Source organism: Nomascus leucogenys, chromosome 15 (genome assembly GCF_006542625.1).
Source record: "Nomascus leucogenys isolate Asia chromosome 15, Asia_NLE_v1, whole genome shotgun sequence".
NCBI lineage: Eukaryota > Metazoa > Chordata > Mammalia > Primates > Hylobatidae > Nomascus > Nomascus leucogenys.
The window spans coordinates 68,346,005-68,372,960 of NC_044395.1; the positions used below are offsets into that span (position 1 = coordinate 68,346,005).

The window sequence follows — 26,956 nt, forward strand, 5'->3', positions numbered from 1 at the left end:
TGGTAGATCCATGTTTATTTTTCCTGGCTGTGCCTTTAAGAGCTGCAGGAATGTGAAGGGAGTCTGGATGAGGGGTGGGGTCTCCCAACAGGACTTCTGGGAAAAGGATCCTGGGAATTTTTGCCAGAAACTAAACTGAGATTCCAACTTTGAAAAGTTGGGGGTGGTTTGTGTTGGGGAAGGCCTGTGATTGGACTGCAGGATCCACTAGGGAGGAGGAAAGCAAAAGTAAAAAGGAAATAGCTGGGGGAAGGGAACGGGGGGAAGCCATATTCATCCCCCACCCCAACGCACACACAATTAAGCCAGGAAGCAGCGTGCAACCACTAGCCTGGGGAGGGTCCGCATGTGTCAAGGGTGAGGGCAACAGATGCTGGACCCAGGGAGCTCTCTGCCACAAGTCAGTCTACAAGTCCTCAGGGACCAACTTGCCAACAGCTGGACTTGATCACTAGCTGGCAAACTGAGCTCATGTATCGGGTGGAATAACAAGCGGACTTTGCTCTCTGCTGTGCAAAACGCTGTCTTTAGAGGATTTGCCACAGCAGTGGACAGAAAGCAGGAGACCACCACCGGAACCCTTGAGACATCTTTGAGAAGAGCCACAGCATAAGAGACTGCCCTGCTTGGTGTTTTGCAGGATGATGGTGGCCCTTCGAGGAGCTTCTGCATTGCTGGTTCTGTTCCTTGCAGCTTTTCTGCCCCCGCCGCAGTGTGCCCAGGACCCAGCCATGGTGCATTACATCTACCAGCGCTTTCGAGTCTTGGAGGTAGGTGGCATCTCTACACCTTGGATGAGGAACAGGCTTCCCAGAAGTACCTTATTTTACCCATGCTTCTCTATCTACTGAGCTGTATTTTTCCCAGATAGCAAATGACACATTGCCAAAGTTACACTTTACAATGCTCATAGTCTGGCAGTTTAGAGCCCAACTCGAGTCCAGTGTGCTATTCCCAGACCTTAAGCACAGTTGCACTTTGTGCTCTGATTTGGCAGTTTGTCTCATCTGTAAAATGGGGATAATAGTAGAATTTATGTTGTAAGGCTATTCTGAAGATTTAATCCATAGCTAAAATACTGCCTGGCATAATGCTATGTATCTAAAATGTTATTATTCACCGTAGTTCATTTTTTAAAATATGAAACTTAAAAATGTTGGTTACTTTTTCTTCATGTTTTAGTGTTTCCGGCTGATAATGGATTTCAGCTTTTCTTTTTGTCTTTTATGATAAACCATTAGGTCACTGTAAAAAGTCATGATATCAGTGTACTGAGAAGTCTTAGTTTCTTTTGCTGAACTGGATTTAGATTTAGAAATGAGCAGATTTCAGCCAAGTTAAACAGAAAGAAAGCATTCGGGCTGCCACCTCATTAAAATGTGCAAAACCCAACATTTTGGCGCCTGGACAGGCTCCCAGGGACAAATGTAACCCTCCACCCTAGCCTTTGCCACACCCTGGCATTGATTATTCATACTTAATAACTTGCTTTTGTACAAGCTAAATTGATAAATTATTTATCTTCTTTCAAAGACATTCTTATTGCTAATAATTATTTTCTACATTTTCCTAAAAAATCTTCATGCCCAAATTATGTGTTCTTCTAGTTACAGTCAGGGTAAAGTAATTCCACACAGCAGGCCAAATGCATTTCCTAAGGGCATCCAGCCAACAGGTTGGGGCCTGAAGGCAGTGGATGAAGTGTTCCCAGACCAGTGGCCTCTTGTGCTTCTTCACTTGCTCCCTCCTGAGCCTCACCTCCTTCGAAGTGCCAGAATGATGCTCAGCCAGGATCCCTCTGCATTTAGCACCGACTTGCCTTGGGAGTAAAGCCAGCCAAATCCCTGCAAATTGTCTTTCAATACCTTAAGAACTTGTCAAGGGTATAAAGTACAGACTAATCCTTTTATAGCTATGAATGTGGATTTGAAAAAGACAAGGATACGATCTGTATAGATCTTCCCACCCCAGTCCTGACCTGAGTGAAGCCAAGTCGCAGGTGGCAGTCACTGTTGGCCAGCGCAGACACTTAACAACACAGTGGTAGCATTCCCAGCCTGAGAAGCCAGTGTCAGAGGGGTAGGAAAAAAGAGGGTAGGGATTTAGGGAATTATTTTGGGTCTCTCTTTCTGTCTTTCTCCCTTCAAAATAAACAGCCTTACATATTGCTGTTTGGAGCATATATTTTTACATTTGTGGACAGCATTTTGATAAACCATGCCAAATGAGCTTTAAGTAGACATTCTCTTTGACCAAAGCAATCCCATTCCCATTCATTTATTATTTTGTTCAGCAAACATTTATTGAGTAGTATTATGTGCTTGGCCCTGTGCCAAGTGCTAGGGATGGATATTCTGGAAATCTACCTTAAAATAATCTGATGAAGATGTAAATACAAAGGTTGTTTTTTCCCTTAATAATCTGATGAAGATGTAAATACAAAGTTTTTTTTCTCAGCATTGTTTGAATGACAAAAATTTTAAAACTATGTAAATGTACCTCAAAAAGAGTCTAACAGAATAAATAATGGGATATCAACTCAATGGAATGCTCTCATTAAAGTTATAGTATAGGTATACATTAATTAGTGTCAAAGTATGTTCACAATATATCTGCAAGTGAAAAAGATGATACAAAACATATAGTAAAATCACATTTTAAAAATATATATTTACATATGTATGACTAAATGCTTGGGAAAACTTTTAAAACTGATATACTAAAGTATCGATACTACCTTTGAATTTAGGAATTATGGGAGATTTCGATTTTTCCCGTATTTGATGATGTGTAATTTTCTAATCCTTTTCTATAAATGATAGCTATTTATATTATTTGGGTAATTTAAATAACAAGCAATAATTTGCAAATTTATTTTCTGACTGAAGCAAGGGCTGGAAAAATGTACCCAAGCAACGAGGGCATACATTCAAGAATTCCAAGAGTTCTCAAAAAATGTATCTGTCATGCTGGGAAGATGTCAGACCTACACAAGTGAGTACAAGAGTGCAGTGGGTAACTTGGCACTGAGAGTTGAACGTGCCCAACGGGAGATTGACTACATACAATACCTTCGAGAGGCTGACGAGTGCACTGAATCAGAGGACAAGACACTGGCAGAAATGTTGCTCCAAGAAGCTGAAGAAGAGAAAAAGATCCGGACTCTGCTGAATGCAAGTAAGAAAACTGCATCTTTTCCTAGCCCTTCTAGGGACTATCATGCTCAGAAACACACAGACTCAGAGCAGTCAGGGAGCATCATAGAGTAATGAGAGTAAGAACTGAAGGTGTGCTTTTGTGTGCATTGCTGAGAGAGAAAGCTATACAGAGAACAGGTGTCCAAAGGGAAATCCATTCTCGCAAAGCCATTCTTTCTTTCACACAGAGTGCCTAAAGACTCCATAGAAGGTCAAGGCTATAGTGCCAAAGGTCAGCCCAAGGAGACCACCTCCTGATAAATCTTGGTTTGGTGAGAGATGTGTGGTCCCAGATTTTTTCAGGGAAAGTGGCAGTTTGATGGATTCTACATCCAGTACCCAGGGTGTAGATAGCATCTGCAAATGTACCAAGAAACAGTCTTAAATTGGAAACGGCAACAGCCAACCCTCAGGGCTGGGAACTGCAGTGAATTACTATTGTGTGTGCTGTCTGAGATGGTGATATGCATGGGATGTGGTCTAATCTTGTGGTCCATCAGAATCACTTCCAGGCCATTAAGAATAATGTGTCGCAGCTCAAATTATAATAAACAGTATCAGGCAATAAACACACAAATGACAAAGAAAAATTTTCTGTGCCTGAGTCTATTTCATTAAAACAATGAGGGAGACAAAGCTCCCACTTCAGGATTTGTATTCTGAGATGTTTTCATTGCAAACAGGGACTTTATTTACATGTTAATTACGTCTGTTCCAATTCAAGAACCTCCATCAGGGAAATGACATATAAGCTGAGTGCCATCATTGTGCTAAAAGTTTCACATACCTTCTCAATGTAATCCTTCTAAGAACTTCATGGTCACTGTAAGGAAAAGGGTCTTCCTAAATGAGGTGACACTTGGTCTGAGTTTTGAACAAAGAAGTTAGAAAAGAATGAGCAGAGGGTATTTCAAGTCAGGGCACAAAATACCAAAGGCATGAGGGTACTGTAGCACCTTGACATGTAGACCCACAAATATGGCTGAGTGAAAGCTTTTTAGAGAGGTGACAGTAGGGAAACTAGGCTGAAGAGCTCAGCAGGACCCAGTTAATGAGAGACCTTGCATGCTAGATGAAAGAAGTTGAAGCTCACTGGAGAAACTATAGAGAACCATTGAGCAATTTTAAACAAGGGCATGATACAAAGGAAGAGGGTAAGACTAGAGAGAGGAGACCACTCAGGGAATGCTGCAATGATTTGGGCAACAAGTAATAGTGTTGGCATTAAGTGTCATGGGACAGAGAACAGGTGGATTTGAGAGCCATTGAGAATTGGAATCCACATGGCTTTCTGACTGCTAATTAAAACTAAAGGATGAGTGAGAGAGATGAGTCCAGGATGTTTCCCAGGTTTTGGGCTTAGGTCATCAAATGGTTGGTATGAAATATGCTGAGATGGAAAACTCAAAAGGAGTTTGGGAGCACTTATTACTCTACAATTTTTTTCAGACCATTTATAATTTTGAAACCATTTAATTCATTTATTGGTTCATAGCTTATTTCCTACCTCCCTATCTGTAATGTCAGCTCTATGAGAGCTTGAAACCCCAGTTTCATGTTCAGTGCTGTGTCTCCAGTGCCTAGAAAGGGTTCTATTCAATAAATAGTTTTCAGTGAGTAATTAAACAATTAAAATAAATAAATGAGTGGATGTAGGGATTGTCAACACAGGCAGAGGGGGTGAGTTAGGCTTTGTGGGGGGGAAAAAACAAAAAACATCTTATCTCTGAGTCAGAAGAAAGAGAGGAGGGTGCCTTGCCTATAATATGAAGCAATGGGTCAAGTGAGCAATCCTTTTTGGCCCTGACATTGTCCTGAGATGAATCATCCTCAAAGAGAGAGAAGCTGGCAGTAAGCACAGAGTGAGGTAAGGAAATGGGTCAAGAGAGGATGAACAGGGGCTTCCTAAAAAGCTGATGGAGAGGACTGGGTGCTAATGTGGCCTGAGCTAGAATGTGTCTGAACTTTCACCCTAGGGGGTCAGGCAGGATGCTAAGTCTGAATAGTGGTGCTGAATTGGATCCCTGAGCTGTTTCTGGTCCCTGGATACTCTCAGCCTACCAGGTGTTGAGATTACCCTTTCCCATTCCAGCTAGAGCTCAGTGGAGGTCCTGAGACTGGACTTGCTTTTTCAACCCCCATCCTCTGCCCCTCAGATCTGGTAGTTCTGAAATATTCCCTCTCCTAGCTCTGTGGTATATGAAAACTTACTTCTGAACCTATTAGAGATTGCTACATCCATGTCTGTTGCCTCTGGAGCTCACATTTGATGCTGTGTTGGTTTGTAAATCAGCCAATACTTGTTGCCTCCCACTACTGGATGGGCCCTGTGCTGCGCAGGAGGGATGGAGGACTGAGTAGGACATGTCTGCATCCTGCTGTAGCTTTCTTACCACTTCTCTTGCCTCCCACAGTCTGCCTGCTGTCATGTAGACCTTCCACAACACAAAATAGATCGTAATTCTCCTCTGTGTAGAATGTATTTTCATCATTTACCATCAATTACCAACGACAAAAAAATCCATTCAAATCTCCTAGCTTTCTTTTACATAAGAAAGGCCCTTTACAAAGTGATGCAAGCTGATCTCCAGCTCCTTCTCCCATAACTTACCCAAATGCAGTTTAAATATACATATACATATACATATTTTTATGTATGTGTGTATATATGTATATATTAAAATATGTATTATATATGATTAATATATATTTATATATTTTTTCCTAGCAATCCTTTATGACTCAAAAATGCTGTGAATTCTTTGTGAAGACCTATGAGGGTGAGGATAGAGGTGAGGGGGCTGCCAGGCAAACTGGCCTATAGTGCTCCTGGAGCACTTCATTCAGTCCTCCCAGGGAGCATCTCCCATACCCGACCACACAAGTCTGTATGTATTCGACTCCTCAGTCATTCCACAAACATACTGATGTCTTCTTTTCTGCATTCACAGAGCCTAGGTCATGTTCTCCCATGGAGGAGGCCATAGAAATTGTTTACAGAAGAAATAATGATGGCAGAGTCCCCTGCAGAGCTTAGTTTAGGGGAAGACAAACCTAGAAACAATCACAACTGTGTGATTAGTGCCCTCCCCTGACTTATTATTTTTAGAGGTTCTCTATCTAGGAGTAGACTTTGGAATGTCAATTTATTCCCCTGTAAGGCATGGTTTTGTATTGTATATATTATGCACACTCCTGCTTTTTTGCCATTTTTGTTGGTAACTATGCCTATATCGGTTCTCATGCTGTACAACAAATTACCATAGATTTAGTATCTTAAAACAATATACATTTACTACCTCAGAGTTTCTGTGGTTCAGGAGTCCATGCATGGCTTAGCTGGGTACCCTGCTGGTACTTGTAGGGCTGGGACCCTCAGCTCCTACAGCCTCTCCTTGCTATAGGCACTGCACAACACAGCTATTGCTCCTTCAAGTAGACGGAGAGTGCTTCTCTTTAGGAAGCGCCTAGTCCCTCTTTTCAGGGCTTTTATCTGATTCAGCCAGCCCACCCATAATTTCCTATTGATAACTTCAAAATCAACTGATTTGGAACCTTATTTGTATATGCAAAATTCCTTCACCTTTGTCTTACAATGTAATGCAATCACAGAGTGCTGTCCTGTCATACACTCACAGGTCCTGCCCACACTCAAGGGAAGGGAATTACACTGGGCATGTACACCAGGGGGTAAAAATCCTGGGGACTGTTTAAGAATTCTGCCTATCACAATGCTTTAGTCTCATAGGCTCAGCGGGTGCTACTGATTACCTGTACCCGCCTTCTTCCTGGAAGACTCTGATCTTCCTGCCTTCCAACCATGGCCTCTAGGGACTGTGCCAGTTACAGACCTTCCACTAAAATCCTGAAGACTCAAGTTAGCACCCTTCTGTGGGCAAAAAACCGTGGGATTATGGGCTAGGAAGGCATTGCCAGAGGTTAGATCAGAGGGTTTAATTCATATGTATGCATTGTCTTAGAGAATTTGTAAACCTGTACAGCATAGATGATGCAACTTCCTTGGAAAATTTAACTTTGTATCTCAGGAGACTTCCAGGAAATTCTAGTACTAATCTCAATGGTTCTCACTTATTTTAGGAATATTATTCAGGCAACTACTAAGGGCCAAGTACTGAGAATAATAAGATAAAATTGCTCTATAATTAAGCCATTCCCTAGAGGGCTGTTCTCAACTCTTCAGCCTTTATTTAGAGATTATCCCCAGATGACGTCCACATGAGCGCTTCAACTCAGGGATGTTTTGGGGGTAGGTACAATCTTAGAACTTTAACTCTCTTTCCCACTTTCCCACTCTCCTTCCCTCTCTTCTTCTCTCATTTACACACATACACAATTTAGGATGCAAAGGAGTGAACACTATTTGAATATAATCTAACTTATATTTTAAAATTATTCCAAGTCTTTGGAACTATAACTATTATTAAAATAAAATTTTGCATTGCACTTGATAATTTATGACAAAGAATCATTGCCTCAGACACCAAGATTAAGAATTTATCCAACTGATACTCTTTGGAAGATTCCACAGGCAGCATTCTTGTGTGGATACGAGTATTAACTTCTTTTTAACTTGTAGATAGTTTGTAAAGAAAAATTCTCAAGGCAGTCAAAACAAGCCATTATAGCAGATTTTATTTTATTTCCTGTTGTCGTCCAGTTCCTTTTATTGCAAGGGTGCACGAAAAGTTACCTCAAGTAACCTTCACCCTGCTGAATTAAATAACTCATATCTTTTGTTAGATCACGTTTCAAATAAGAAAGCCTGTTGCAGCATATTTGAAGCCTCTGGGATCTGTCCAGGTTTTATAAGTGTGCATGACCCATATTCAAAACCATTAAAAGCAAGACAACAAAACAAAAATCCCCACTATTAACCAAATAAAATGTATGTTAGCCAACTCTCAAGGCCAATTAGTTTGTCATGAGTGGAACAAAATATTAAAAGAAGTATAACTAATTTGCAACAGATGTGTTTACCACAAAAGAAGGGATTCAAAGTATAAATGCAGGTATAAGTACAGGTTTGTGTGTGCACATGTGTGTACATGTGCCTGCGTGCACCCAGCTATTTCTGCATTCAGGGGGATGGCAACATTGGAGGTGTGTGTAGAGTACAGCTTATCCTGTGCTTTCCCTTGGAGAGGTCATGCCCATGGGTCACTGTGCTGGGTTCAGACAGGCCTACGTACATAGCACTTCTTTTGTTTATCCATCTGAAAGGCCTGTGGGCTATGCGGATACCTTCAGTCCCATCACTATGGATTCTCACAGAGGGTTAGCTTGTGGCTCCAGGTGCCCTGAACATCCATTCATTCTCGCTATAACTTATATGTTTATTATTTATTCAACAAACATCCAACTGAATTCTAGAAATATGTTGGCATTGTGCCAGGCATTAGAGATAGAATGTTGGATAGGATAACATCCTCAAAAAGCTTACGGCCAAGGGGAGAAGCTGTCCAGACAAATCTGGAATGATGATGGCTCTGATGGAAGGATGCATAGGGTGTCACAAAAGCACAGGGGCAGGCATTAAGTAGATATGGTCAGGGTTGCCATTAAGTAGATATGGTCAGGGTTGCCATGTAGATGGGGGGATTATGGAATCTGGAAGGTAGCCCTCAAGCTGAGTTTTAATCATGGAAAAGAGCTAATTAAGTGGAGAATAAAGTAATGGGCATTTCAAGAAAATGAAACAGCATGTGGCAGCACCAAGGCATAATTGGGCTCAGTGTATTTGTGGAGCAAGTTGTTCAATGGAGCTCAGGTGAAGGAGGAAGTTGTAGAGAGGTGATGAAAGAACCAGACATGAGCTAAGCTCCTTTGTGCTAAACTAGTTCACACTTGCAAGCTGTCGGGAATCAGAATAATGTGAACAATGGCAATTAATATTACTGAATGTGTATTATGTACCACATATAATCCTTAAGCATTTTACCTATCTCACTGGACTATGTCATGCAATACTCACAATAACCCTGTTGAGATAGATACTGTATATTATCTCCCGTTTTATAGATGAGAAAACAAAGACACTGAGAAGATAGGTTATTTGTCCAAGGTCACACAACTAATAGATGGCAGAGCTGCAATTCGACCCAGACAGGCTGGGTCCTGCACACCCTCACCTCTCCCATTGTGCTGTCTGCGGAGTAGTGATAAGCATGGGAGTGTCGGGGCTCAGAGGAGGTTCATTCTGGCCACAAGGTGCAGAGCAGAATGGCAGTAGGGGAGGCTGAGGGAGCACAGAAGAGACAGGCTGAACCCAGTGAAGCCATCTCCAGGACTGCCAGGGAGACACATGAGGTAGGAGCCTTCTGTTGTGAGAGTAGGTGCCTGGGCCCAGAAGTTCTAGCTGTTTCTGATCTTATCATGGGTCACAGTATGAAGACCATGTTAGTTTTCTTGATCACTATTTGATGATGATTCCTACTTACAAACAGGCTGGTTTTAGATTCTTAAACTCTGGCCAAGAAGGTCCAATTTTCTTTCCCTACCCTCTTGTTTTTTAGTTCCCTGCCATTTCTTCATTGACTTTCAAACAATAAAACTCCTATGTTTTCCCCACTTTTTGCTCAGTTAACAGAATAGTCACACACTATTCTGTAATCACTATATAGTATTCACTATACTTTCCTGGGCTAGAAATCTTCCCTTTGGCCCTCATCTGACTGACTGGTCACCATATCCAGTAGATTCTTCCTTGTGAATCTCTCTTAAGTGTAGTCTTTACACCTGCACTGCTCTCTCACCATCTCTAGTCTTGATTCCTATGAAAGCCTCCTCGCTGACCTTCCTGCCTCCCATTTCTCCCTGTTCCAGGGCATTATCCTATATTGCCACAGAGTAATCTTGCCAGAGTTACCACATCGCTGCTTTATCCCCTTCCATGGCAACCAAAACCTGCAGGGTAAAGCAACCCCCCAAAAAATAACATATAAAGAAAGTCCTTTACAACCTGACCCCGCCAGCCTAGCTCTCTTTGGTTTAAGTATGAAAGTGATACTTGTGAATTAAATAAAAACTATGAATATGGTATCCGCTATATGTGTTGTGCTTACTTTTATCATAAAAGTGGATAAGAAGCCAACAATTGAACACGGCAACTTTGAGCATCCCTCAGCATCTCGTGCCGCTGCTGCCTATCCCTTTCTGTCTGGTGCTCTGTCCATCTCACCTGCTATTCTGAAAACATAAAATATACCTCATGCATGCCTGAGTCATTTATGCTGTGTTCCCTAAGTCTATCATTGTGCCTGGAACAGAGTAGAGGATCAATCTTTTCTGACCTGAAGGAATCGTTTATTTGAAAGTGGAGGGAACTATTTGCCAGAGATAGCATTCAGCCCTTAAATCTGATGTCTGATGACCACAACAACCAACAAGCTAGGTCGATACTATTACAGCTCTTTTTCAGATGAAGAACCTGTGGCTTAGAGAGTTCCACATAGCCCATCTCTTCTCCCCACATTCCTGCCACATACAGGAGTATGCACCACCCCAGACACACCAGATTCATCTCTGCCTCTGTGTCTACTCACAGTCTCCACCCCGCCCTGTATCAATTATCTGTTGCCACAATAATGCTACATAGCAAACCACGCCTAAACTTAGTGGGTTCAAACAACAATCGTTTATCATTTCTCAGGGGTCCATAGGGTGGCTGGGTAGGCTCACTTGTGCACCTGCAGTCAGTGGCACGTTGCCTAGGAACAGCTGGGTGAGGATGACCTCAGCTGGGGTGACTGGGCTGTCCTCTGTATGGCCTCTGCTCCTGCAGGAGGCTAACCTGGCCCAGCCTCATAACGGAGGCAGATGTCTAAGAGAGAAAGCAGAAGTACACAAGGTCCCTAGGAACTTAGCCTGGTCACTTTAACACTTTGGTGTTCCAAGTCTGGCTCTGAAGCTCACCCCTCTACTATGACCTCTAGTTATAGCCATATAAGGCTTTTCATCTCAATGCTCATGGAAACAGGCAGCAATCAAGACTGATTTTAAAATATGCAAATGTCTACATGAAAGCAGTGAGTCAGGCATTGGAGTGATTAACAGTTTTGCGGAAGTATCACTAAAGAACCAGCAAGAATGCTGCTGCAAAGTTCAGGTTTAGGAAGCAGGCCCTAGACCATCACATACTGAGAAAGGATAAAAAGAATAGGATGAAATGAGATGTACTTCACAGGAAGAATCCATGGGGAAACATCAAAATGACTTTGTGTTTTCTAACTACACACAGGCAAATGGCAGTACCACAGCTAGAAATTGAGAGCATTTCCATCCTTTTCAGTTTGGAATATTACAGAAAAAAAAAAAACACTATGCAAAAAACCAGCTCAGTCTTCAAATGAGAAATAAATAAAAATGAGAAGTTCGTAATTATAACCTTGGAATGGTTACAATGTTGTTGCAGTCAGATAATTGGTGGAAAGTGGAAACTAATCAGAAATTCCCCAGAGCAGCCTGGGCAACAAAGCGAGACACCATCTCTATAAAACATAAAAAAAAAATTATCTGGGCATGGTGGCATGTGCCTGTAGTCCCAGCTACACTGTAGCTGGGAGGTCTAGGCTGCAGTGAGCCTTGATCATGCCATTGCACTCCAGCCTGGGTGACAGAGAAAGACCCTGTCTCAAAAAAATAAATTCCCCAGAGGATGGCCCATTTTCATGCTTTACATGAGTGTTGATGAGCCTGGATGCTCTAGGACAGTTCTCAAACTTTCAGAAAACTTTTACAGTCATAAAAATTATTCAGGCCTCCAAATAGGTTTTGTTGAGGTTGGTTATAACTATTGATATTTACCATGTACATAATTAAAATGGAGAAATTGTAATAATATGTACCAGATGATATTCCAGGATAAGACATGCATCTGTGAAAAAAACAGATAAGACAAAGCCCCTGCTTTTATTTTTCTTTCATTTTTTAGAGCTGACGTTCTTTTGAGGGAGGCCAAACAATAAATATGTTAGCAGATAAACGTATAATATGCAGACAGAATATAATAAGTACCATAGAGGGAAATAAACTAAGGGAAGGGGTTATGGAGACCTGGCCTCTTCCAGAAGGAGACACTGGAAGGAAGTTGTCTATGTTGGACTCCAGCTGTAAGGACCCCATGGTGGAGCCAGGCTGGACTCACACTCATACCTCACACATCTTCCCAGCTTCCACACCCTCCACTGAAGTTCTCAACTTGATGTTTTTGGGCAACATACATCTACGCACGTGAAAAGCCATGTGTCAAGTCTGTTTCTTTTTCATAATTTATTGCTATTATCAATAAAGTTGTTAGGGTTCAGGCCATGGAATACTCTGAATTTAGTGCTGGAAAGCTAGAAAAACCTATGATACGGATTTAATAAAGGATTCTGTGTGATTCACTAAAACCGACATATAAAGCACTTATTGTATGCCAGGCCCTGTTTAAGCCCTAACCCTGGGTTCATAGCCCTTCTGCAATGCCAAATTGCCCCATGGCTCACTGAATTTTATACAGTTCCTGTTTTCCTGCTACCCATCCACTGAAGCACTCAGCAAAATATCACCTGCTAATCTATTTGATTTCTAGGTTGGCACAGTATGAATTGGGATAGCAAGTTTGGAAACTGACAAACTCTGCATAATCTGAATCTAATTGGTTTCTGAGTTTGGAGAGTAAGCAGTAGGTTGACTAGTGAGGGAGATATATACTGTGTCCCAGGCACTTAGGATAAATAGAGTCTAAGGTGCTTGCAAGGAAACAAAGTGAATAATCAATTCTAGTTCAGCATAATAACTGCCCTAGAAGGGGTTGCACAGAATGCTTTAGGCAGATGAGAATGACCATCTAACTGCTCTGCAGGAGCAGAGGATTTTGTTTTGAATAACGAGCGGGTGTATCCCAAGTTAGCAAAGGAGAGCTAAGGAAGTCTGAGCAAAGTCTAAAACTTGCGGGAAGCCATGGCAGGTTTGGTGACTAATGACTAGTGTGATGAGGAAGTGACAAGAGGGGAAGTTGACTAAGCACTCTGCATGCTATGCTGAGATATCTGAAACTTATTCCATGGGCGGTATCATGAAATACCCCTAATTTTTAGAATAAGTCCATGCTGACAATTTTATAGTAATAGCATGATATTTTATAACTGACTACAAATCTGAGAGCCATCATCTTTGTCATCTCAGTGCCTACCGTCCTACCTATCAGCTGATTAGTATTGACAAATGTTTATGAACATGAATACAATCCAGATGGCTGAAAAAGTCAAGTTTTATAACAGCATTTCAGGAAGCAGTCAAAATACTCAGGGTTTTAAGATAATTCTCTTCTCTTTAATGAATTCATCAATCTTCCCAAGCCAACCTGCTTTTCCTTCTCTGCTGCTATCTCATGTACCTTATCACCCCATTTTTGAGTCTGATTTGGTATCAACTGGTTCCCTCAATTGAATCAGTTATTAAGATGTGACTTCTCCTTTTCTAGCTACTTATATCCATCACTATTTGGATAGCTCTCATCTGGATCATACTTACAAACTCATTACCTGGTTTCCCTCTGTCCTTCCCTATCCCCAAGCCATTCTCCACCAGCAGCCAGACCAATGTTTCTGATCCTTAACTCAGATTGAGTGACTCCCATATAAAGGGATAAGTCTCACCAGATTTGGAGAGTGTTGCTATTAAATCAGGGGAAAAGCATTTAAAAGATTCAATTAACTGACACTTGTGTATGAATTTACAAGTTATATGAAAAGATTCAAATAAGTGATACTTGTGTATGAATTTACTGTGAGGCCTTGCGCCAAATTCTATCCTAATTGCTTGTCTGCAATTCTGCCTGAGGGGGAAACCCAGATTTTCATTCTCTGGTTTGCCAAGGAAACCTTGCATGTCATTGTCTCTGTTAAAAAAATTTGCATCTTGGCTGGACCCAAAGGTTTTAAATTTATTTCCCATCCTTCCTCAACCTTTTCTTCCTGCTAATTATCTCTTCTCAAGAGAAGCACAGCAGGGAGTTTTAACTTACCCTTTTATTTGAACACTGTAAATATATTATCCTCAAACTCCAAAAGAAAAGGAATTTATAAAACTTACAGATTATCAGCCCTGAAAACTATGTAGAGAGCATCCAACCTAAACCTCTTGTTTTACAGCTGGGAAAAACAAGGTTAGGTTGACAAAGGGACTTTTGGGGAGACACATAGAGCCAAAGGCTGAGTTCAGACCACTCACATCTCTGACTCCAAGTGCTGGGTTTCATCTACAAAGGAAGGAATAGGAGAAGCAGAAGGAACATGGGGGGAATTCTGTTTCTTTTTTTTCCAGAACTATGTTTCCCTGACCAAAACCATATATCCACTCTTGTGTTATTTCTCCAAGGGTTCTGCATTAGAAAAGAAGAGTAGACGGGGAAAGAAGCATGTTTGTGTTGGTTTCTGCTGTATTTTATTTTATTGACTGATTTATTGTTTTGTTTTGTTGTTGTTGTTTGTTTTGAGACAGGGTCTCCCTCTGTTTCCCAGGCTAGAGTACAGCGGTGCACCCTCAGCTTACTATAGCCTCAACCTCCCAGGCTCAAGTGATCCTCCCAACCTCAGCCTCCCACGTAGCTGGGACTACAGGGGTGTGCCACCAAGCCCAACTAATTTTTGTATTTTTTGTGGAGACGAGGTCTCACTATGTTGCCCACATTGGTCTTGAACTCCTGGGCTCAAGGGATCCTCCCACCTCAGCCTCCCAAAGTGCTGGGATTACAGGCATGAACCACTGTGCCCAGCCATTTCTGCTGTATTTCAAATGAACATTTTCTCATGGATGAGACATTAATATGCCTTGCTCTTAGACATAGTCCCTCTGTAGCTGGGCTGCAAGCCTGCTGGCTTTTCTTCAGGCAAGAAGGATGGGCAGGCTGGGGGCTTCCTAGTCAAGTCCCATAGTCTGTGACTAGGTCCCAGAGAGCCCATTGCCCTCATCCACCCTTCTGCACACCCAGATGCTCTTCATCCTTTCCTGCCACACACATATATACAGCCATACTGGCTGGAGAGGTCCTCACTGGCTGCCTCCCAGCTCAGACTGAGCTCAGAGGACCCCATCCCCATGCTTTATGGCTGTGTGACCTTTCCAAGTAACTTATACAAGCCTTAATGTTTCCTCATTTGGAAAATGGGGATTAAAATATCTACCACTTAAACTTATTATAAGAATTATGAGTTCTACATTTTAAAAATATATTAAAATATCATAGTATCCCCCACCAATATATATAATTATTTGTCAATTAAAAATAAAATTTTTAAGAAGGTTTTTTTTTTAAAAAAATTATATGGGGCTGGGCATGGTAGCTCATGCCTGTAATACCAGCACTTTGGGAGGCCAAGGCCAGGAGGATCGGTTGAGGCCAGGAGTTTGAGACCAGCCTGGTGAATGGAGCAAGACCCTGTCTCTAAAATAATAAAATAAAAAATTTTAAAAAAACTTAAAAAAGGAATTATATGAGTTAATGTAAAGTGCCTAGCCCAGTATGAAGCATACTATATGTCAGATATATCTGTCAGATATTTATTAACTTCTCTAGCCCTTGTGCTCGTTCCTTAATAGAAATCGCTTCTGGCCTTTTCTCACAGCCAATAGACCTTCCCTCTTACCCCATAAAAGTCCTCCATGGTCACTCACAGGCTTAAACCCTTACTCATCCTCTATGATCAGCATAGAACCAGGGAAGAGCAGAGGCTTCACATGAGACAGGTTAGGCTTGGGAAACTGAAGAAAGGTCTCTCGGGCTCAGGTGGAGGGGTGGCCCTGGTGAACAGGGCAGATCATTCCCCATCCTACACTGCAGCCTATGGCCCCCAGTAGCTCAGTATGGTAGGGGGTCCTTCTGTTAGCTGCTCCTGCAATGCATAAGGTTCCCTTTTGTCCCAGACTTCTCCACACTCCCCAGGGCTTTGGCTTCCTATAACCAAGGCTGCCCCAGAACAATGTTGACCCAGAGGCCACAAGAAAGCAACCCCTCAGGCTGATGAAGCATGTCAGCAGGGGAGCATAGGGGCAGCTGATGGCTGAGAGACTTCTAGAGCTTGCCTCCAAGTCTGGCTCTGGCCACAGTGTGAGACAGGCAAGGCCACTCACTGTGTCCCTGGGAGCAGCCAGTGATGTCATGACCACTGAAAGGACTGCCTTGCTGAGACTCAGCTCTTCCTAGCTAGGGTTGCTCCCACCCCCACTTCTGCCATGTGTTCCCTTCATGAAAACCTTGGGTCAGATTTTTTAATGGAATAATGGGTTTGAAATTACCTTAAAAGCTTTAAAGTACTTTACAAGTTATTATTTACTTAAGATGGACCTGCAGTCAGAACTCCGGAAGTGCAGTAGTATTTAGACTTTAGAAAAATATCTGCTTAAATGAGACTATTTTTTAAATTAATTCAACAGATATTTACGAACCCCCAACTCACTGAGTTAGGCATTGGGACACAACACTATCCATGAAGTTGAAGGAGTAGAGACTAGAAGCCTAGGAGCAGGAGAGAAGGACAATGAGCTAGTAAATAAAACAGATGAAATAAGTAAGAATATGATAAGCGATCTCAAGGAAATAAGAAAAGGGCTAGAGTAGATAATTTCCGGGTGGACATATTTACATAGTGTGGTCACAGGAAGCCTCTTAAAGACATAATATTGAAAGTGAGACTTGAAGGCTAAATAGGAGCCAACTTTGGGAAGATCAAGAAAAAGAGCACTCCAGGCAGAAAATTACAAGTGCAAGAGCCCCGAGGCAGAAACACACTTGACATCCTGGCAGGATCTGAAGACAACCAATGTAATCACAACACAGTAAGCAAGGTGAGAAAGGTAGCAGGGAAAGTCACAGAGAAAGGCAGGGGCCACATTATGTAGATTCCTTAGGCCAAGGGTTTAGGATTTTATTTTAAATATGATACAAAGGGTTTAGCCAGGCTAGTCACATAATTTATGTTTTCAAACAGATCACCCATACCCCTTTATGGAGAACATACTAACTATAGTAAGTAAGAATAAAATCAGGGAGACAAGGTAGAGACTACTGCAGTGGTCTAGGCAAAAGGTGATGATGAATGGATTCCAGGGAAAAAAGAGGTAGTAGGTTGAAAGTGAGATGTATATTTGAGCATTTTCATGTAAAATTATAATTTTTGTCTTTTTTTTTTTTTTTTCTTTCTGGGACAGAGTCTCGCTCTGTCTCCAGGATGGAGTGCAGTGGCGCGATCTTGGCTTACTGCAACCTCTGCCTCCCGGATTCAAGCAATTCTCTTGCCTTAGCCTCCCAAGTAGCTGTGATTACAGGAATGCACCACCATGCCTGGCTAATTTTTGTATTTTAAGTAGAGATGGGGTTTCACCATGTTGGCCAGGCTGGTCTTGAACCCCCTGACCTCAGGTGATCTGCCCACCTTGGCCTCCCAAAGTGCTAGGATTATAGGCGTGAGCCACCGCTCCTGGCCTTATGTAACATTATAATTTAAAGAGAAGTTATACTATCAGGATTTGCTGGTGTTGGAGAATAGAAGGAAAGAAGGATTTCTAAGTAAGAAACTTGGTTTATGGATCTTGCCTGAAATGGGAAAAGTAGGGAGAAAGAGAATTTGGAGGATAAAAGTAAGAGTTCTGCTTTGGACAGGTTAAGTTTGAAGATATCCAAGTAGGGACCTTGAGTAAGCAGGTAGATAAATGGGTTTGGGACTAAGTAGATATCCAGATAGGGGCTGAAGATACAAAGTTGGTAGTCATCATTGTTTAGAACTTCCATGGTCTCAGAGATAGAATGGGATGATTCAGAAAGTGACTGTAGACAAACAAAAGAGGAGGCCTGAGGATAGAGTATTTAAAAGAGGAAGATGAGGAGAAACTGGCAATGGACACGAAGAAAAAACAATCCAGAAAGATGGGAGGACAAACATGAGGGAGATATCTCAGAATCAAGAAGAGAAAGAGTTTCAAGGGAAAGTATTGATCAAAAAATCAAATTTGGCTGTAAAGTTGATAAGGATGAATCCTGAGAATTGACCCTTGGATTTGCCAACATGGAGGCTGTCGGTGACCTTGACAAAAACTGATTCAGAAAAATGGGCAGTGGAGTTTAGACCAGTGGAGAACTGAAGTCTGATTAGAATGGCTTAGAGGATCATTGGAAGTGAGGAAATGCCTCTTTCAAGGAGTTTTAATATAAAGTGGAATAGAGAAATGGGGCCATGCTAGTAGGTTTTTCCAGGATGGATGATTTACTGAATGATCCAATAGGGAGGAAGAGACTACTGAGGTAGGAAAGGGAAGATAATTTCAGGTGATAAGTTATTGAGTAGGTGAAACACGAAGAGATCCACTGCAAAAGTAAAGGACGCAGGAAGGATGGCAGAGAATGTAGGGTCGGGAGCAGTTTGTTGATGGATTTGGTTGTTGAAAATTCATTATTCATTCAGAAAATATGGAACTACTACATGCCAGATGCTATTCTAGGAACAAGGCATACAGTAGTGAATGAAACAGATAAGACAAAGCTTATACCCTCATGGAGTTTACATTTTATTGAGAAGAATCAAGCAATAATATGCTAATGACAAATGTATAATATGTCAGACAAAAGATAATAAGCACTATGGAGAAAAATGATCTAGGGTAAAGGAGTCCCTGGAGAGCTGGAGAAGAGGGTTGCCTTTTTTATAGGGTGATGGGAAAAGGTCTAAATGATCAAGGACCATTTGAGAACAGGCATAAAGGCAGCAAGGGAGGAAGCCATGTAGATATTTGTTTCCAAGCAGAGGGAACAAAAAGTGTCAAGTCCCCAGGGCAGGAGTGTGTTTGGTACAATCTGAGAAATAGCAGAAGTCAGTGTGATAGAACAAAATGAACAAGGTGGAGAAGTTGTAGGGGACAAGGAGAGGGCGAACAAAGAGAGAAGCAGTAGGAGAACAGCTTATATGTGGCTTTGGAGGTAAAGGCCTGAGCTTTATCCATTTCACTCTGAGTGAAATGAGAAGCCAATGGAGGGTTTCAAGCAGACACAGGACATGATGTGACTTACATTTTAAAAGCATGCCTTTGGCTGCTGTGGGAATTGGACTATGGGAGGCAAGGATGGAGGCATGAACACCATGTAGGAGACTGCTACAGTATTCCAGGCAGGAGATGATGTAGTTCTCCTAGGACTGCTTCTACTTTCTCACGGAGTAAGTGGGAAGATCTCCGTGCGAGGGTATGACAGAGGCTTGCAGGGAGATGAGAAAGTGTGATAGTCATATGGAAAGCATGACAGGACTGCTGCCCACACAGCTGGCATATCACAAGCAGTTTGCTAACATGCTTGCTTACCTCCGAACCTCTGGAACCCATCTCACTGTGCATCTCTCTTCCTCCTGTCCAGTCTTCTTTCCCTCATCCTGTTTCTTGTCCTCTGACTCCAACTGACCTTCAGTGGGCTTTAAGAACCCAAGCACTGATTAAGAAAATGACAACCTGCTGACACATCCAGCTTTTTTTTTTTTTTTTTTTTTTTAGACGGGGTCTGGCTCTCTCACTCAGGCTGGAATGCAGTGGCACGATCTTAGCTCACTGCAATCTCCACCTCCTGAGCACATGTGACCCTCCTACCTCAGCCTCCTGAGTAGCTGGGACTACAGGTGCATGCCACCACACCTAGCTAATTATTGTATTTTTTTTTTGTAGAGATGGGGTCTCACTCTGTTGCCCAGGCTGGTCTTGAACTCCTGAGAGCAAGTGATTTGTCTGCCTTGGCCTTCCAAAGTGCTGGGCTTACAGGTGTGAGCCACGGTGCCTGGTCCACATTCAGCTTCTTATACGAAAGCCTTTCAAAGGATTTGAAGGAGCTCCTCAGAGTGCTCAGTTGTCCTTTAAAGACTCTATCTATCATTCCACCACTCACACCCAGAAGTCAATGAGGGAGGCCCAGGATTCCTATGCTCTTATTAAGACTACTCTTTCCTACCCATAATAGAAATCTCAGCAGGATTTGAGGTAGACCTGCAAGTTTCCTCATGCTCCTAGCAAGACCACCACTCCCTGCTTCCATGACACTGCTCACCTCACAACAGATGGCCTGACAAGGCAGTCCCAACAAGAAGTCCACAACTGGCTTGGAGTGGTGTCTCACGCCTGTAATCCTAGCACTTTGGGAGGCCAAGGCAGGAGGACCACTTGAGTCCTAGAGTTTGAGACTAGCCTGGGCAACATAGTAGACCTCATCATTGCAATAAATAAACAAAATTAGCTGGGCCTGGTGGTGTGCATCTTTAGTACCAGCTACTCAGGAGGAGAAGGTGGGAGGATTGCTTGAGCTCGGGATGTTGAGGCTACAGTGAGCCATGATCATGCCACTGCACTCTAGCCTGTTTAATAGAGTAAAAACCTGTCTCACCTGTCTCAAAAAAAATGTCCAAAATTAGAACTGATGACCGACTTTTCTTGAAATGACCAGTAGAGCTGATCTTATCCTGATTCATATCAATCTTCACGGAGGAGGGACTGACCATGCTCCAGAAAGATCAAGTAAAATATGCACGCAAAAAGTCTATTTGAGTTTTCAGTTATGAGGTTCCTGGTAACATTATAAAGAATAATTTCTATGGAGTTATGGTGAAGTAAAAGAATGGGACGTGAAGATGTAGATACAGAGTATAGCCTATTCTGTAGGAGGAGCTGGCTATAAAATGATGGAAAGAGAAATGAAGCAACTAGAAAAAGGTGCCTAGTTGAAGGTAAATTGTTGTTGTTTTAATATAGGCTAGATGCTTATAAGCTAAGAATCTAGTAATGAAGGAGAAATTAAAGATAACAGAAAAGGGATAATTCATCAAGGAAGTCTAGAAGAAGCCAGGAAAGGATGAGATCACAGTACAAGTGAATATATTAGTCTTGGACAGGAGAAATGACACAGTATCTTCTAAGATGTGTGTGAGGGTAGCAACAGGGTAACAACTAAAGAAAAGTTTATAAGTGAGGAGACAGGAAGTGAAAAGAGTTCATGTCTAATGGTATTTGTTTTTTCAAAGGAGTTAATTTGCTGTTGGTGAACGGACTGGCCAGGACGGGGTGTGTGGGGCGGGGTGGGGAAGATATAAGATAGCTATTATGTGAAGATGGTGGGCTAACCACAAAGACCAGTATGGTATTTGGGGCTCAGCTGACATCAGAGACCCCTTATGTGTAGTGGCACCAACATACACCACTGTGAGATTTTCTCCTCCATCAACACTCAACTCCAGGACAAGGCAGATGTTTGAACTCATCTTAGGCCAGGGACTTTTGTTGGTTGGATATTGTGGCATAACTAGGGTTTGATGGGTGAGAATGCTGGTGAGAGAGCTATTACAGTGGTTTAGGCTGCATAGGAAAGAAAGCAAGATCAAGAGAGGGCTGATGACCTGGGAGAAAGTAGAGGCCAAGGGACTGGAAGGCATGAGCAAAGGAGTGAGGAATGGAAGAATAACTGCAGTGAGTGGGATATTGGAGTTTTCGATTTCAGATACGGAATAGTTGTGGGGAATGCGAGATTCAGAGTATAACCCCTGGAGGAGGATGCTAATGTGGTTTAAAAGTAAGTTTCTATGGAATTGAAGAGGTGGACATGCTCCATGCATATAGGGTAGTATCCTGGAGAATTGCCAATGATTTAGACTGGGAGGAGTTGACAGCATGAGACACAAAGCATGAATACTAAAAAGGAAGAGTTTTTGCTGTAGGTGGGAAGAACAGTAGCCTGAAGTGGCACTAAGGAGCTAGAAAACTGTAACTCCTTCGTTTTACTTCATTTTTCTCCTTTCTTCCAGTTTAGATCTTTTATCACCCCATTTGGATTAAAGAAATATTCTACTAATTGATTTCCCTGATTTTGGTCTCACTCTAAGTGTCCATCACACACAGGACTTCTAGCTTAACCTTGTAGAACAGTCTTGACAGCCTTTACTTCACTCCTGCTCGCAAACTTCAGTATCTCTCTATCTATGGAATAAAATCCAAATTTCTTAGCCTGGCCCTTAAGGTTCCAGGCATAGAGATGGCTTCAATCTACTACAATTGACCCTTGGATAATACGGTTGCTAGGGTTGCTGACCCTTGTGCGTTGAAAATTTATGTGTAACTTTTTTTTTTTTTTTTTTTTTGAGATGTTGCCAGGCTGGAGTGCAGTGGCATGATCTTGGCTCATTGCAATGTCCGCCTCCTGGGTTCAAGCGATTCTCCTGCCTCAGCTTCCCGAGTAGCTGGGACTATCGGCGTGTGCTACCACACCCAGCTAATTTTTGTATTTTTAGTAAGGACAGGGTTTCACCATGTTGGCCAGGATGGTCTCTATCTCCTGACCTTGTGATCCACCCACTTCGGCCTCCCAAAGTGCTGGGATTACAGGTGTGAGCCACCATGCCCAGCCTATGTGTAACTTTTAACTCCTCCAAAACTTAATTACTGACAGTCTGCTGTTGACCAGAAGACTGATTGATAACTTAAACATCGATTAACACATATTGTGAATGTTATCTGGTCCTTTCTTATTTACAAATCCAGACAAAGAGAAAGCGGCCTCTGAAGTAATGCATTACAGCTGGGAGAAAGAGCACTGTGGCTTTATTCTTAAAGTAAGCTAGAGAAAAAATGTCATTAAGAAAATCATAAGGAAAATAGATTTACTGTTCATTAAGCGGAAGTGGATCATCATAAAGGTCTTCATCCTCATCATCCTCTTCATACTGAGTAGACTGAGGAGAAGGAAGAAAAGAAAGGGTTGGCCTTGCTATCTCAGGGGTGGCAGAGGCAGAAGAGAATCCACATTTTAACAAGACTGGCACAGTTAAAGCTGATGTTCAAGGGTCTACTGTACTTTGCTTTATCTATCTAGTTTGGAGCAATATCAAACATTAGCTTGTATTGGTCTAAACTCTACACTTCTTTACCTAATCTTAGAGTACTTTCCTGAAAGTGGTTTTGTTTGCTGTCTGGAATGCTTATCTACTCCTCTCTGAATATTCAACTCCATTTATCCTAAATCAAATACAGATTCTTCCCTGCATCAAATGACACTTCCTTTCTCTATTCTTCTTAAAATTCCACTTTACTCCCTATATTCTGGTTAGTCCTGTACCTAATAAGAAAGAACCATGCCAAATTTATGCTCATAACCCCAGCTCATAATACCTCGCTCATTATCTTGCTCCTTTTAGGTATCCAGTGTCTGCTAACTAAATGCATTCATACATTCATGAATAAATAAATAGAGGTCTTATAATGTTGCAGTCATGTTAAGGGTCAGAATCCTTCACTAGAAGATAATCACCTTGAGGTTTAGGGTTGATATTATGTTTTTTATCCTCAATACTTAGCACCATTCTGGAAACATTGTAACCTAAGTACATAGTACAATAAAATCTTGGTAAATGGAATTGAATTAATGTCTTCACACCTAAGTCATTCTCACTGTGTCAATCACAAGTGCTCTAGAGAGTGAACACGGTCTCTGAAACGGCAAATAGCTGTTAATATCCTGAAGTGAATAAAATGCTGACTCTTAGAACTGGATAGCAAGTCTCTTAACAGAGACCATTTATTTATTCTTTCATTCGTTGGGTCATACCATGAATTGTGATTGATCTATATCCAATAACTATTATAGACACTAAGGAAAAAACAATCTGTGAAAATAAGGAGGTGAAAGAATGAGCTTGGCTTCTTGCTGGGATTTAAATGACCTTTTTCTTAAAGAAACAAAATGCATGCCTATGTTGCATTTTTGCTCCAGGATTTTCCAAGGGAAACCCTTCTTCTAAGGATGGTCATGTCACAGTAGAACTGAAAATATTCCCTACCAGTATTAGACCTGAAAGGAAACAAGATTTACCAAGCATGGTGAGCCTTCCAGAAAGCAGACAGCTCATGTTTATAAAGTAATCTCTCCTTTTTCTCCTGTTTGGCCAGGCTGTGACAACATGCTGATGGGCATAAAGTCTCTGAAAATAGTGAAGAAGATGATGGACACACATGGCTCTTGGATGAAAGATGCTGTCTATAACTCTCCAAAGGTGTACTTATTAATTGGATCCAGAAACAACACTGTTTGGGAATTTGCAAACATACGGGCATTCATGGAGGATAACACCAAGCCAGCTCCCCGGAAGCAAATCCTAACACTTTCCTGGCAGGGAACAGGCCAAGTGATCTACAAAGGTTTTCTATTTTTTCACAACCAAGCGACTTCTAATGAGATAATCAAATATAACCTGCAGAAGAGGACTGTGGAAGATCGAATGCTGCTCCCAGGAGGGGTAGGCCGAGCATTGGTTTACCAGCACTCCCCCTCAACTTACATTGACCTGGCTGTGGATGAGCATGGGCTCTGGGCCATCCACTCTGGGCCAGGCACTCATAGCCATTTGGTTCTCACAAAGATTGAGCCGGGCACACTGGGAGTGGAGCATTCATGGGATACCCCATGCAGAAGCCAGGATGCTGAAGCCTCATTCCTCTTGTGTGGGGTTCTCTATGTGGTCTACAGTACTGGGGGCCAGGGCCCTCATCGCATCACCTGCATCTATGATCCACTGGGCACTATCAGTGAGGAGGACTTGCCCAACTTGTTCTTCCCCAAGAGACCAAGAAGTCACTCCATGATCCATTACAACCCCAGAGATAAGCAGCTCTATGCCTGGAATGAAGGAAACCAGATCATTTACAAACTCCAGACAAAGAGAAAGCTGCCTCTGAAGTAATGCGTTACAGCTGGGAGAAACAGCACTGTGGCTTTGGCAGCTGTTCTACAGTGAGGCTATAGCCCCTTCACAATATACTACCCCTCTAATCACAAACAGGAAGAGTGTGTTGAAGTGGAAATACGTATGCCTCCTTTCCCAGATGTCACTGCCTTAGGTATCTTCCAAGAGCTTAGATGAGAGCATATAATCAGGAAAGTTTCAACAATGTCCATTACTCCCCCAAACCTCCTGGCTCTCAAGGCTGACCACATTCTGATACAGCTTACTTCAAGCCTTTTCTTTTACTGCTCCCCAGCATTTACTGTAACTCTGCCATCTTCCCTCCCACAATTAGAGTTGTATGCCAGCCCCTAATATTCACCACTGGCTTTTCTCTCCCCTGGCCTTTGCTGAAGCTCTTCCCTCTTTTTCAAATGTCTATTGATATTCTCCCATTTTCACTGCCCAACTGAAGTACTATTAATATTTCTTTCTTTTCTTTTTTTTTTTTTGAGACAAGGTCTCACTATGTTGCCCAGGCTGGTCTCAAACTCCAGAGCTCAAGAGATCCTCCTGCCTCAGCCTCCTAAGTACCTGGGATTACAGGCATGTGCCACCACACCTGGCTTAAAATACTATTTCTTATTGAGGTTTAACCTCTATTTCCCCTAGCCCTGTCCTTCCACTAAGCTTGGTAGGTATAATAATAAAGTAAAAATACTAACATTTGCATATCGCTTTCCAGGTGTGGAGTGTTTGCACATCATTTAATTCTCATTTCACCTTTGTGAAACATGCACAAGTCTTTACAGCTGTCATTCTAGAGTTTAGGTGGGTAACACAACTACAAAGTGAAAGATACAGCTAGAAAATACTACAAATCCCATAGTTTTTCCATTGCCCAAGGAAGCATCAAGTATGTATGTTTGTTCACGTACTCTTATAGTCAATGCGTTCATCATTTCAGCCTAAAAATAATAGTCTGCCCCTTTAGCCAGTTTTCATGTCTGTGCAAGACCTTTCAATAGGCCTTTCAAATGATAATTCCTCCAGAAAACCAGTCTAAGGGTGAGGACCCCAACTCTATCTTCCTCTTGTCTTGCTGTCCTCTGTTTCTCTCTTTTTGCTTTAAATTCAATAAAAGTGACACTGAGCAAATAACCTCATCAGGTTATATTTACCCACATACCCTAAGCATAAAAGCTTTCTGGGAGTGCTGCTTGTGTTAGGTTTACTGTGAATGATTCCCAACACACTGAGGCCCTTGGTAAATATTCTGGAATCTGGACAGAAGCCATACAGCAGGCAAGCGACTCTGCCACAGCAGGCATGCCCTGTGGCACCGAGGGCAGCATGCCTCTTGACAGGGGCTTCCTCAGTGTTTCCCACGTGTTTGTCCAATTCAGCTAAGTTCCAGTCACAAGTGCAGGCTGTGGTGCCAGTCTGTGTCACGTGCTGAAGCCTCTGTCTTTCCAGGTTGGTCACATGAGAAGGTCTGCTTTGTGTGCTTGCAGCTGTTTTCCTGTCTTTGCCAAGCCCAGGCTGGGACCATAGGCAGTGAAGAGAAAATGTTTTTTTCCATAGCATTTGAGTAGATCTTTGGCAGAAGGGAATTACTCAACCCATGGATACAGTGTAATTACCCACAGTTCTAACAGAATGGTACTGAGAGGCCAAATCCTTTGTGGAATGAGACAGGTATGAATAAATAAATGTGATATTACCTGCCCTATTACCTACCTATTTCACAGACAGAAGGCATGTGGGCTGCCTCACAGAGGATAGTGGGGTAGATTTATCAACAGGAGTGAGTCCTGCAACCATAGTTCCTTTAGAGGCACAGAGGGGAGGTTGCCTGAAATGTGCTGTCTAGATTCCATCTGGGATATGATTTGATTGACAGCTCTGCGGGGCACATCTGCCCCTAACAACTCACCTTGGTACCTACGTTAAATCCCTGCAGCTCGAATCACTCTTTTAGGTCAAGACATTTTCTCCAGGGAGCCCCTATTAAGGGACCACTTT

At 42.2% G+C, this 26,956-nt stretch overlaps 1 protein-coding gene across 3 annotated transcripts in view; it reads left to right on the forward strand.

The window, feature by feature from the left end:
- Positions 1-26,128, forward strand: part of OLFML1 (olfactomedin like 1) — a 96,437-nt gene extending 70,309 nt beyond the window's left edge. For 2 of the 3 annotated variants that reach the window (XM_030829061.1, XM_030829062.1), the window contains exons 2-4: positions 641-770; positions 2,889-3,177; positions 24,159-26,128. In XM_030829061.1, coding sequence (XP_030684921.1) covers positions 642-770; positions 2,889-3,177; positions 24,159-24,949 — 1,209 coding nt within the window. In that variant the 5' untranslated portion in view covers position 641 and the 3' untranslated portion in view covers positions 24,950-26,128. Of the gene's footprint in view, positions 1-275; positions 401-640; positions 771-2,888; positions 3,178-24,158 lie in introns of those variants that run through there. The other variant, XM_012503145.2, reaches the window with a different exon arrangement.
- The last annotated feature ends 828 nt before the right edge of the window (positions 26,129-26,956 follow it).